The 13,402-nt window shown below is 62.4% G+C and overlaps 1 protein-coding gene across 1 annotated transcript in view; it reads right to left on the bottom strand.

Moving 5' to 3' along the window:
* AGRN (agrin) overlaps positions 1-11,171 on the bottom strand; it is a 34,262-nt gene extending 23,091 nt beyond the window's left edge. The window contains exons 1-2 of the mRNA XM_026520132.4: positions 10,863-11,171; positions 8,415-8,676 (exon numbers count right to left, since the gene is read on the bottom strand). Coding sequence (XP_026375917.2) covers positions 8,415-8,676; positions 10,863-11,069 — 469 coding nt within the window. The 5' untranslated portion in view covers positions 11,070-11,171. The remainder of the gene's footprint in view (positions 1-8,414; positions 8,677-10,862) is intronic.
* Positions 11,172-13,402: the final 2,231 nt, after the last annotated feature.

The following is a 13,402-nucleotide window of genomic DNA, read 5'->3' as shown; positions in this document are numbered from 1 at the left end:
TGGCCCACGGGCCCACGTGGGGGTGGGGCTTAGGGCCTGGCTTAGGGGAAGGGGAACCAGCAGGCAGCCTGTCCTTCCTGGCCCCAGTCAGAGTCTGAGCCCCCCGACAGGGGCTCCACGCCTTCAGAGAGACAAAGGGCCATTGAGGCCCCAGACCCAGCAGGGGGAGGGGAACACAGGCTACCGGAGCTATTTTGGGATCTTCAGGCTCAAAATCGTTCAGCCCTGACCAGCCCACGCAGGCGCATGCCCTAGGAAGGGACAGAGGGTATTCTAAGCCAGAAATTAGCCCCTCTGGGCTCTGGGCTCACACTCAGCGACCTGTGACAGCACAGACGTCCACGCACATTCAGCATTTCAGGGTCACGGCGCAGACACCCAAGCCTGCACTGGCACTGGGTGTCACACTCCCTCCTCGTTCACTGGCATCTCACACACACTCTCACCTTCATGCAGCACAAACCTTGTCCCTCACCCACACAACACACGTTGGGCTTGCCCCCACGGACACACACGTGAACATATGGACCTGAGGAGGAAGGTGGGGACGGGGTCTGGAGAAGATGGGGCGTCCAGCCCACCAGCAAACTGATGGCCCCTTTCTCATGCAGATGACCCCTTCCTCACTCTGGAGGGACCTGGGCCCAGCTACCCAAGAAAGGAGGGGCAGGGGTGGGGGCACCACCTTCCCCTCGATGGTCGCAGTGCACACGCCCACACACCTCTAATGCTGGGGCCTCCCCTGGCCAGAGCCACCCCATTCCCAGGGGATCCTGAGGTGCACACCACGAGGACAGAAAATGCCGCCACCGTGGCGTGGGTCGGTCAAGCGTGGGCTACCTGGCTGGCCCAGAGTCATAGGTGTCTGGCTGCCCTGGTGGGGGAGGGGAAGAGGACCAGACAGAGCCGCCCCCACCCCCAGTCCCCAGTTTCCTGGTGTCTGCTCTCAAGCTACAGCCATTCCCTCTCTCTGGGCCTCAGCAGACAATGGGCATTTCACAGCGGGATGTCGCTGCTGGCCCAGGGCCAGCCACTGGGAAGGAGGCCATGTCAGGCCCCAGCCTCCAGTTCTCACCTCAGGTGAGGCCGGGGGGTAGCCATGTTTGACTCTGCAGGCTGTGTGCCCACCCACCTGGCCAGCAGGCGAGGCCCACGCTTCTGCCTGTTAGTCCACACCCCACCCTGCAGGGCAGCGGGATTAGATGACAGTTTTAGGGAGCAGCTCAGCAAGGCTGGATGCTCGGATGCCAGCAGCCTGACCACTGGCCTCCACATCTGTCCCTCGCTCCTTGGTGTCCAGCGTCCCTGCAGCCCCGTCTCACTCGTCTGTCTGAGCTCCTCCACTGGGCAGGCTAAGTGGGTCCTGAGTCAGATAAACTGTCTGCCCTCAGGGAGGTTACGCTGTGGCAGAGACCTGGAGGATGAGGGGAAGGGGCTGCACAGGTCAGTAGAAAGAGCTTCCAGACAGACGCAACTGCAAAGTCCCAGGGGACTGCAGGAGGCCAGGCGATGCCAGTGTGGTGAACCCTGACGGTGACAGGGGTTAGGAGTAGGACATAAGGAGCCAGGGGATGCAAATCCTCAGGCCTGGGGAGCCCTGGGGGAGGGGGTCCCAGTTCAGGGCCTGGACACCTGCCAGGACAGCAGCTGTAGCCACCAGGGGGAGCCATCTGAACAGAAGAGGAGAGTAGGTGCCTGGAGAAAAAGTAGGGGTGGAGTGGGGCTGATCCACACCCTCTGTCCCTCTTCTCCAGGACAGCCCCAAACCCACCTCTTTCTCCGTAGGCCCTACCCATCTCCAGGAGGAAGAGAGCGCTGGGGGAGCCAGCGAGGCACCGAGGTGCAGGCAGGGCCTGGAGAATCAGGACACCTGTGTTACTGCCGAGGGCCTGGCTGGGTCGAGCCGAGCACCCTGGGGAGGCAATGAAGGTGGCACGCACGGGCACCGAAGTCGGAATGGGGTGCTCGAGGAAGGTGATGACGGGGTGGGTGTCGGCAGCAGACACTCGCTGGGACTCAGAGAGGCAGAGAGGTTCACAAAACAGGGGCAGAGAGACAGAGACCCACAGAGAAGAGAGCTGTGGACAGAAAGAGGCAGCCGGGGACTGTGTAGGGGAGCTTCTCACAGGGAGAGCAATGGGACCAGCACAGAGGGTGCTGTCATCAGGTGGGAAGGCGGAGGGTCAGAGGGTGAGGGCCAGCTGGCTCTCTCGGCTGGTGGGTTGTAGCCACTGGTTTCCCAGCTCGTTCTCCCGTGCCACGCCAACAGCAGCTTTCTCCCACTGCTCACCCAAGCCATGGGGACACCTGCTGTTCCCTGTACCCACTAGACCCAGAACACCCCTCCGCCCTTGCCTTCAGCCCTCAACACACAGCTCACACATGGCTTCCCTTAGCAGCCCCCAGAACCCCAGCAGGGCTCTGTGCAGGCCACAGCAGCAGCCCGTTCCAGAGACCCCATTTCTAGTGAGGGTCTGGCACTGGGCTCTGAATGGACGTGTGGCTGAAGAAGGAGCCGCTGGATGACTGGACCTAGCCTCACCGCCTCCCCTTCCGGGAAGAGACGTGGGCACGCAGGCCCTCTTCTCGGGCAGGCTGGGGCAGGCCACAGTCTGGCCCAGATGTTTGTGCTTTATTTCTCCCAGATGTGCGCTGGAGCCTCCTATCTATGGACAGAGGGCAGGTGCCTCCAGCAGCTACAGCAGGCTGCCTGCCCCTCCCAGGGCCCGGGTGGGGTGACTGAGAGGAAGTCGAGGGGAGGAACAGAGAAGACTCAGGCCCACCTTAGGCCAGCACAGACCCACCTCTCCGGACTTGCCCAGCTTGACCCCCTAGCTGCCCTGCCACTCCCAGAGCCCTATGTCAGACTCAGGGTCCCACAGGCACGTGCTGGGGTAGTGAACCCGAGTGGCCCCCGGGGACTCTGTCCTGTCACCACAGCCCTTTCATCTCGGTGTTGAGAAATCACGGTGGTCACCCCCAGAGGCAGAGCCTGCAGGAGGAGGTGCCCAGCCCTCTGCCAGGCAAGGGTGGGCAGGAGGCAGGAAATGGGACAGCCCACAGCAAGCAGAGGCCAGGACCCCACTGTCAGAGCACCTGCAGGGCTCCCGCCCCAGGCCAAGCCCAGGGAAACAAGGGTGGCAGAAACCACAGGCCACCAGCTGGGGCTCTGACCAGCATTCTCATGTGCACAGTTCTGTACGTCTGAGGTTACAGGCACCCATGCACACAGACACGTGCACACACACATGTGCGGCCACACAGCTGCGAACAGCTGGCTGCGTGTGAGGACAGAAAGCTCCGCCTCTCCTGAGCCTCTACTCCATGGGGGTGGGGGGGGACTAGGAGGGGCCATCTTCCCCTTCCCAGGTCCAGCTGGAAGCAGCCCCCGGCAGGGGGCCTTCCTCAGAGGAAGTTCTCAGGATCTGCTCTGGGGGGAGAGAGGCCCCTTTGAGGGGAGCTTCTTTCCCCGCTGGATGCTCCACTGGAGGTCTAGGTCACCCCCTCTCCAGACCCTAACCACAGCCTAGGGCTGGAACATGAACCCCTCCTAAGCCCCAGTACAGAACCACGGGGGCATATTACCTCCTGCGGCGAACTGTGTCACTCTCATTAGGGTAAGGTCACTGGGGTGCTGCCTCATTTCCCACCCCCTTCACCTTATCAGCGGGCAGTTCCCGGACTCTGGGCTGTACAGCACTCTGTGGGCTACTGTGGTGATGGCACCTAGAGCCCCCAGCCCAGCCCCAGCCAGGCCCTGATTCCCCTGTCCCAGTGGCAAGGGGAGTGCCAGGGCCAGGAGGGCAGAGCAGGAAGGGGGAGATCCATTCTCTACCCTACCCCCAGGTCTCCGGGCAAGGGTAGAACTTGTTGGGCGAGGGGGAGACAGGGTGCAACCGGCCGGGGTCCCACAGGCAGAGGCAAAGGGTGGGGGGTGGGAAGGAGGCCTGTTTCTGCAGCTGTTTTCCACCCTCCTGTGGTGATGGGTGGTAGGCTTTGATTCTCATGGGATTGGGGGGGGTGGGATTAACCCTTCAGGAAGGAAGCAACACAGCCAGGCTGGAGGAGGCTGTGCTGGACCCTTGGCCCTGAGGCCTGGGCGCCTGTCCCACTAACTTCCCTGGGGCAGCCCCATCCCCTCCTCTGCCATCCTTGCCCCCCAGCCTGTGACAAGTGGCAGGGTGGGGGCAGCTCTTGCTGAGCAGGTGATCTCCCATTTCCTCATCTGTGTAGCGTGGTCCCAGCACCCACAGAGGGGCTGCAAGGGCAGAGCCGGCCCCACGGGAATGTGTTCTGCCCAGCACAGCTCGGGGTGGCCAGCGAAGACAGACGGAGAGGGAGGACAGTTCCAAAACAACCTTTTTTCCCATTTCCAATCTGCAGGGGCTAGGGAGCGAGGGGGTGGGTGGGGTCTGGAAAAAGCCAAGAGCTGTTTCTACTAGTTTAGCCCTGCCCAAAGGGAAGACATCCCCAGGGAAGTGACATGAGAGCAAGCCCTTTGGTTTCAGCTAGCAAAGCCCATCCCTGGGGCTGCCCCAGCAAATGCACACTGAAATCAAAGCCAAAGCCAGCAGGTGCCCTGGAAGCACCTGACTTCCAGCCAAGGACTCCCCAGATGGGGACAGGCTAGCACAGTGGGGGGTCATGCCCCACCTGGGCAGACTCCCTCCCCCTGGCGACAGGAAGCAGAGAGAGTGGGGCAGGCAACCTCGAGTCTGGGCCTGCCTTCTCTCAGCCCTCCTGGCTGACCTGACTGGGGGAGGGGCCCAGGAGGACACTGGGTGGGGTCTGCAAAGGGGTGGGGTGAGAACCCACAGTCTAGAAGAGGGCAGAAGAGGGAACAGGGAGAAGCTACCTACCTCCCACTTCAGCAGGGAGGAATGTGGGGGGAGTAGGGCAGTAGGGCAGGAATGGGGGGGGGTACAGAAGCTAAGGGCCAGACAACAGAGGGAAGAGCCCAGAAACCTCCCTGGACATCTTCCTGCCCCCACACTGTGGGGAGTTGGTCCCTGTCTGGGGGTATCTGCCACCCACACCCTGTAGGGCCTCAAAGAGGCCAAGCAGCTCAGAACCTATTGCCCCTCCATCCTGACCTGCAGCACTGCCCTCCTTCGGGTCCTGGAAAGCTGGCCTGGCAGGGAGGAAGGGAGGGAACTCACTAGAATCAGGCCTGCCAGGACCCCCTCCAGGGCTGGGCAGGGCTGGGCTGGGCCAGTGCCAGACTCACTCTGACCCGGTCCCTGTGCCAGGCCCCAGTTGAGGGCAGACAACACTTCCTTTCTCTGCTTTCTGGCTCCTAGTGGGGAGGGAAGGGCCCCAGGCCTTCAGCCAGGCCCATGTCCCTTCTGGGGGCTACAGGAGAAGCCTTAGGACCAGTCTTCATGAGGGGCGGGTGGGGAGGGTGGTGGGAGTTTGTGGGCAGTGTTCAGACCAGGGCAAGGTGGCTGAGGGCTGGAGGAAATGGCCGGCTCAGCTGCCAGCCTAGGCAGGCTCACAGTGCGTGGGCAGCTGGCACTGGCAGAGGCCAGGCTACTTCCCTGACAAAGCAGGGGGTGGGGGTCTCCTGGCAGAGGCTGCCCCAGAGCAGCAGGCCTCCCTCACCCAAAGGTGGCGCAGAGGGAGGGACACATACCTGTCTCAGTTATGCCAGGAATGTGGTTCCCCAGGAGGGGGAGGGGGAGGGGGAGGAGGAGGAGACCCGCCTTCCTGGGGGCTGGAGGCTGGGGAAGGGGCCTGACCAGCAGAGTCAGGGAGACCCTGCAGGCCCTGCGGGAGGGCCTGCGTGCAGCCCTTCAGGACACTGCAGGGAGCAGTACTAGGCAGGGGTGAGCAGGGAGCAGACCACGGGTATCCAGGAGGCAGGCCTGGGGGGACATGCCCCCACCTCGGCTGCTCTGGGCCTTTAGGAATGGGAGGGGGCCTAGGGAGGGAAGTGTGCTAGGGACAGGGATTTCCTGCACACAGTGGGACCTGGTGGTCTCAGGGTGATCTGCAGGCTTCCCTCTGGGCCCCGTGGGACTGGGACAACTATGGAGACCCTGGGAACAGAATGGGGTCAGAGGCAGATGGGGAACGGTCAGCTTAGCTCAAGTCCTGTCCATCTGTCCCCCTCACTAGGGTGAGGCCTTGGCTCCCAGAGAGCCTAGGATGGAGTCCTGGAGTGGGGTCTGAGGTCCTTATCTCCTGCAGGATAGGAAGGGGGCCATCCTCCCACCCTCACCCAGCTTGGGAAGGTGGGCACAGAATGATTCCTTCCCTAAGCCTGGTCCTAGCTCCAGGGGATCTTGTGTCTCAGGCCTCAGGGAGGCTCAAGGGGGAGGCACCCCCTCACCCTGGGCCTTTGGGGTACATCAACCCTCTCTTAGCACCCAGCCCTCCTAACCCACCCTGCACGGCAGCCTGATTTGCTTTCAAAGCAGAGATCTATGTCACCCAGCTCAAAACTTCCAGGCACCTCACAGTGGAGCCCGAGCTCCTCCCTTCCCTTTGGGGAGGGAAGCACCCTCCCCAAAAGGTGCTTGCCTTCCACCTGGCTCCACCTGCAAGGCCCCAAGCCATAGTCATGGCTGATGCGTTTCTCTGCATCCGCTCTCCCCAAGACCACCCTCCCCAGCAGGCCCACCCTAGGAGAGTCCAACGGCTCAGCCCCCCTGGGTGCTCACACCATTGCTGTACATTGGCCTGTTTGTCCGGCACCACCCTACCTCCAGCTGGAGCTCAGATCCTAGCCTAGTACCTGAGTGCTGGCTGCCCAGGGCACACAGTAGGTCAAGTCTCACCCAGTCCTGGCTGGGGGGCTGTCCCTGGGTACCCTCCTTTCTAGCTGTCCCTGTGCCCAGCTTGGCATATCCAGAGCCAGGGGCTGGCATGGGTAGAACAGGGTTTGGCAAGATGCCAAACCTTGTTCTGTCCAGGGTGGCCCTCCCGCCACATGCCCTCTGACCCCACGAAGGCCACAGTTACTGAGTCACAGACCCTCAGGCTGGACCCGCCCAGCTGTAGAGTTGATAATTCACTCTATCTTACAGGGGCAGGGGACTTTCTGTACCCTGACCCCTCTTCTCCAGCTTCTCCTTAGACCCCCCCACTCATCCCCAAAACTTGGCATCACCATCCCACAGCCTGCCCCATCACCATGCCACCCTCCCATCTTTCCCCTAGACCCGTCCAGAGCAGGGCCAGGGTCTCAAGTCCTTGCTTGGTGTGAGAGGTAGGCTGGGACCCCTCATCTGAGCCACTGCAGGGAAGGGACCTGCTGGCTTCTCTGTATGATGCTATGGCCCAGGACCCTGGAGCAGCCCCAGGGACAGATGACAACAGGCTGGGCAGAATACCTCAGGGCTCCCCATTTCAGGTCCTGCCCCTGCTCCTGCACAGTCCCTCTCAGACCACCATCCAGGATCCCACAAAAACCACGCCAGCATCACAGCCTAAGCTAGATAGCACTCTGCTGGCCGAGAGAAGAAATCAGAGGGACAGAGCTGCCTTCCAGAGAAAGGAAGTCACAGACCCTTCCCACTGCCCTGAGGAGGAAGTGTTCTTTCCACTCCCCCCCCACCACCCCCCTCCAATGCATCCCTTCCCACGCAGCCATGAGGGGACAGACAGGATGTGGGGGCGAGGGGCAGTTCCTATATTCTCCTTGCCACATTCCCCAGCAAAGGATCTCAGCCCCCAACTGGGACTCTCCTGGGGCAAAGGGGTTGGGGGGGCAGGGAAGCCATGGTCATGTGATTCAGCTCACCTCACAGAGGCTGGGCTGGGGGAGGGGTGCTCTTGGGCCATTCAGAATAGACATGTGCAGTGTGGACAACCGACAACTCAATTAGGGAATTCCACACCCACTTAAACGCCCTAGAAGTACCCACCCCACAAAACTCCCCCTTTCCAGAAATGACAGGCCTCTTGGAACACTTAAGGGGCAGCCCCTCCTCCAATCCCTATGCCCCACTCAGAGGGGTTTGCTCAACATCTGGGACCCGTCCAGACAGATGTTTGGGCTTCTGCAGGAATATAAACAGCTGGTGTTCATTCACCTGGTCCCCGCCTCTCACTCAGAAAAGGACGCTCCAAGAGAGGGGGGTGTGGAGCCGGCAGGGGGTGGAGTGGGGGGGCGCATAAGCAGAAGAGGAGGAAGCCTGTTCTTTGCAGGACTGGGACTTGCTTGGCTCCAAGACAGCAGACAGTGGCGTTGTGGGCGGGGGGAGGTTAGCGGGAATCCCTGCTAATTTCAGGGATTGGAGCTGACCTTGAGATGGCCAGACCCAGCTGGGAGATCAGGGAGACGGGAAGGAGATCGGACCACCACAAGCGCTCCAGCCTACAGTGAACTCTCCTCTGCCCCCAGGGCATGATGGAGCTCCTTGAAGCCTGCCCACTTTCGTCAGCCTCTCCCCCGTGATGTCCCCAGATACCTTCCACACAGTGCTCCACTTCCTCCAGATTCCGCAGGGTGATGCGCATGAGGCTGGAATTGAGCATCAGCTCATTTTTATGGGCCGGCCACAGGTATGGGGGTGCGGGGTTCACAAAGAAGATCCTGGTGTCCCCAGTGGACACCTGGTTGTCACAGATGAGGGGGTCTCCAAAGCCGCCAATCACCACCTTGTTGCCACCGTCAAGCAGGCTCTCTTGGGTCACCATGTCTTTGCCCTTCAAGTACCGCCAGACTCGAACCTGGGTGGACATGGGGGGGGGCGTGGAACAGGTATCAGTGGTCCTCTTTCCACTGGGGAGATGGGGCCACAGAGTCCAGGGACAAGCACCAGACTGGTCAGCTGGGCTTTCTCTTCTCTTCCCACCTCAGTGGCTCAGGCCAGATGTCCAGAGCAGACTCAAACCCCGGGCAGAGATGTATGGACATCTTTGGGTCAGCCCCCAGGAGGGGGCTGCAGGGAAGCACGCACTGCCCGTACGGGTCACACAGAAGAACATGTAGCCTGCGAACACACGCCCTCACCCAGGAAGCAGCACTCCCCCCTGAGGTCTAACTGACCCCAGCCACCTCCAATAACGTCCATCTCAGCTCAGGCTGGACATGGGAAGAGGATCCGTCTGGTCTAGGCTCCTGCCTTCCATGTCCCTACTTTCCCCATCTACCCACCCACTAAGAGCCAGGGGCGCCTCACATGGACAATGGAGTTTCAGGGCAACGGGCTCTGAGCTCAGGGCTCTGGGCCAGCTTGGCTCCTTGCAGCCCTGTGGGTGGGCTAAGGCACTCCCCACCCCACCCCCAAGAGGTGAAAGACCCCTCCTCCTGCCAGGCTTCCACAGTGAATGCAGTCAAGGCAGCCTTCGAACCACAAAATCAAGTTTGGGCAGCACAGGGCGGCCCCACCCTACACACTCTCACTCCTGGGGCCCTGAGGGTACCAGCTCTGACAAACCAAGCCCTGAGACACCCACCCACAGCTGGGGGGGGGGGTGCAGGAGGGTCGAGGGAGCTGCAGGCTGTACTGGGATGTCCATGGGGACATATGCCCAGGGGACATGAGCCCACACACTCTCTGAGAAGAAAACCCCTTTCTTCAGGAGCTCTCCGAGCTGAGACTTCTGGAATGAGTGATCAAAGACAATGGTGGCCTGCCCACCTGCCAGGTCCCTGCTGGGAGCCTTGGGACTGCAGCTTCTATAGGGACCCCCTCCACCTTCCAGTGGCCAAGTTGGGGGGTAAGCCTTGTCCAACCTTATCTCTCCCAACCCCAGACACATAGTAGGCTCTAGAAGGATGATAACCAGCAGGGAGAGGGCTGGGCCGCTTTCATCGCCTCCCCCCACCCCAGCCACACCCAGGAGCAGCGGGGAGGAAGTCGGGAAAATCCTGCAGGGACTTGGCAAAGTGCCCTGGCGTGGTGGAGGGGAGGGGGCTGGGCTGGGGATCCCAGCTGTAGCCTACACAGGCCAATCTGAAAGAAGCTGCCACCCCTCCCCATCTCCATGGAGAAGGAATGATCCGATTTCTGGTCAGGGAGGTGGTTTTAGGGGCCAGAGCAGGGACGGGGCCCGGGTCCCCTGAGCCCTCCCTAGGAACTACTGTGGGAAAAAACAAACAAACAAAACAAAACCACCAAACCTATCCCAGGAGGCTCCAAGATCCAACTGAGGGAGAGGCTGGGCAAGCCCCCTCTCTGGTGGCCAGGGGGTCCAGTTCTTCTAGGGGCAGGGTGGGGCACCTGTCCCTGCACCCCTTCACATTTGAGGCTCAGAAACGTCCCGCCCACTTCTCTGCTCCTGTCCCCCACACCTAGTCACTGCAGCCCGCCCCCCCAGGATCTCTGGGGTTGGGAGATTAGATGTGCACCCTACCCTCTCTCCTGACCACCCCCTTTTGCCCTAGTAAAGGCCTCTGGGAAGGGGTGACAGCACTGACCACTGGCCGAATCCCCACTTTCACCCCAAGCAGAAGGCGTCACCTCCCCTCGTCCCCATTCCTTTTCTTTAACTGATGGGGAGGGGTGCGGTAGGCATACAGTTTCCCTGGGGGGCGGCGCACTTGTTTGCAATAAGGTAGGGGGCCTGGGGTGGGGGTGGGGTCAGACATGAGCGCGTCTCCCGGGCCTGGGCACCGCGAGGTAGGACTGCAGCGGTACCGCAGGAACTTTCCCTCTGGCACTCGCGAGTTTTCCGGGACCCGGCGCCCCACCCGGGGGCTCGGCGGTCGCCAAGGGAGCGGGAGCGGGAGCTGCAGAGCGTCTGGTGCCCGTTCCCACGGCCTGGGGCGGGGGTCTCAGTGAGGCGGCCAGCTGCTCAAAGGGAAGGCCTCCGGGCTAGGGGTCCGGGATGGCGGGGGAAGAGACCCTCAACCCAGGCTTCCAGGAGGGGTCTTTTGGGGGGGGGGTCTCAGGGACCCGGCGGGGGCCCACCTTGCACGAGTACGTGTGCTGCACCGGGTCCACGTTGAGAATCTCCTCCACTGTGCCGGTGAGCACCACATTCGCCTCCTCCTCCCGCCGCTCCAGCGCGCGTTCCGGGCACGTCCCGTCGGCGCTGGGCAGGGCACGCGCGGCCACCACCAGGAGCAGCAGTAGCGGCTGCAGCGGGGCCGAGCCGGACGGCCACAGGCTGGCCATGGCGCGGGCCGAGGACGGCGGAAGGCGGCCAGAGCAAGCGCGCGGGCCTGGCCGCGCCGGGAACGGGACTAGACAGGACGGGACGCAGCTCCAGGGAGGCGGTGGGAGCGCGGGCGGCGCGGGGGCGGGACCCGGGGCGGCCCCGCCCCCTCCCCGCCTCCTCACCTCCCCCAGCCCAGCTCCCCAGCCCGCGCCGGTCCCCGGCCCGCCCGGCGCCCTGCGACCCGCGCCGGCCGCGAACAAAGCGTCGGGATAGCGGCGCCGGGCGGAGGCCGGGCTGGTGGGAGGGAGGGGGCCGGACTGGGTCGGGCCAAGGTGGGTGGTGGGACTTGCCAGGGTGGAGGGCGGACGAGCATGGGGGTGGGCGGACCCGGGGGGGTGTGCTCTTTCGTCTGCGGCGCACCCCCACGGACTCCCCTCCCCCTCCCGCGCGACGTCTCTCCTCCACCCCACCCCCCCGCCCAGGAAATGCGGCTGCAATCGGGTTAATGCATAATCTGGAGGCGACGTGACGGGACTTCCAAGGGGTTCCAGGCTATGCCGTGGCCAGAGCTGCGGGAGCTTCCTGGCCGCGGGAAGGGGCTGCCAAATCCGGGGACCCCGCCGTTCCTTGGACCCTGCAGGGCTGCGCCCCTCCCCTGGCGGGAAGAACGTGATGGGGGGCCACAGCCTCTCTTAGGAAACTGGGGACGGAAACTCGCCCGGGCCCGGGACCCCCAGCCAGTTCAGGCGAGTAGGCGGCCCCAGCAGGCCGCGCCCCCGGCTGGCTGGGACCAATGTGGGCTGGGGGCTGTTGTGATTGGTCAGAATGGAGCGCAGACCCGCCCACCTCCCCGTTCCCGGGTCAGCTCGGGCCTCACCGCAGAGCCGAGGGCTCCCTCTGCAGTCCAGCTGAGACAATGTCGGGTCAGCGGTGGACGGCCAGCCACGCCCCCTCCTCAGCCCCCAAGTGGGCGCTTCTCCAGCCAGGTCTAGGTACGCGCGGTAAACTGAGATCCAGAGGGTACAAATTAGAGCCTAGGTCAGCTGGAGATCGAGGGGAAGGGAGAGGAGACCCCTTCCGTCCCTCCAGGGCTGCGTCTGCGGCACAGCCCCTCACTCCAAGCCAGCCACAGATCTCTGAAGCAATGGAGGGTGAGTGGTAGAAGAGGCCCTTCTGGAGGGCGACGCCACCTCCCCTCCAAGGGTGTGTGCTCACGTTTGCTAGTTTGTGGTGTGATAGAGAAGTGAGGGTGGGGACCCAGGAAATGAACCAGGGGAGCATGCCTCCCACACACAGACCCACAGCTGCCTGTCTATACCTGCTGGTCACAGATAAGCCAGACCTAGAAGTCCCTCGGCCTAGATACAGACCCCCGCAGACCAGAAAGGGGCTTCTGGGTCTCCAGCCAAATTACCCTCAACAGTCTGGAAGCCGAAGTCTGAGGGTCCCCAGAGTCAAGGACTTTAGCCCAAAGAAGTGTATGTTCTGTGTCTCTTGCCCCACCCCCACATCTTGCCTGTGTCCGAGACTGGCTCCATCTGGCTCCCGTGGAGCTCTTTGGAAACTGATATAGATAGAAGCATTCTACGTGGAAGCAGGTGTAGGCTTCGCCAAATTAGGTGCCCCCCCCCATCTGGGACAAGCTCTTCCATGTGGTCTGGAGGAACCCCTCGTTCCTGGAGGCCCCTCTCCTACTGGCCATGGCCTCTTGGTTATGTGAAGCCCCGAAGGCAGGTGTGTCTGTTGGAGAACAGTCTCCATTCAGCAGCTTGCCCCACGGGTGTGTGTGTGTTCAAGGCCCTACCCCCACCCTCCCTAGACCAATGCAGACTGGACAGGGCAGGCTGATGGGTCCTGGAAGGCCAGGAGGCCCCAAGGCCCTGGTGGGTGTGAAGGAGCCTGCCTCACAGGCCACCCAGTCAGGCCCTAGGGCCTCACCCTCTCCCCACTTCCAGGGGTGCTGGTCCCAGCAGGAACCTGACCACACCTTCCCCTCCCTGTACAGGCTGCTGACCCAGATGTGGGGGATGGGAACCAGGTGTGCAGAGGCTGACTAGGGCTCAATCTGGAGCCGGGGGTGGGCTCCAGCAGAGATGCCTCTTTTTTTTCTCTAGAAGTTAATTTCCCAAAGGTGTGGGGACATCTTCAATTTGCCCAAGGGGTGAGTGGGAGTAGATCACCATTTTGAACTCACTGGACTTGTCCCTTAACTTGGCAACCCCAGCCTAGTGACCACCCAGTGACCCCAGGTGTCCTCATCCCACTTCCTCCTCTGTCCCTCCCTTGGCCTCATCAGCAGGGATGCAGAAGCGAGGGGTGTTGGGGGAAGGACCAAACGTAAGGAGCCATT

The sequence above is a fragment of the Ursus arctos genome, unplaced genomic scaffold, assembly GCF_023065955.2.
Source record: "Ursus arctos isolate Adak ecotype North America unplaced genomic scaffold, UrsArc2.0 scaffold_32, whole genome shotgun sequence".
Taxonomy (NCBI): Eukaryota; Metazoa; Chordata; class Mammalia; order Carnivora; family Ursidae; genus Ursus; species Ursus arctos.
This window is presented reverse-complemented; position numbering and strand designations above follow the sequence as displayed.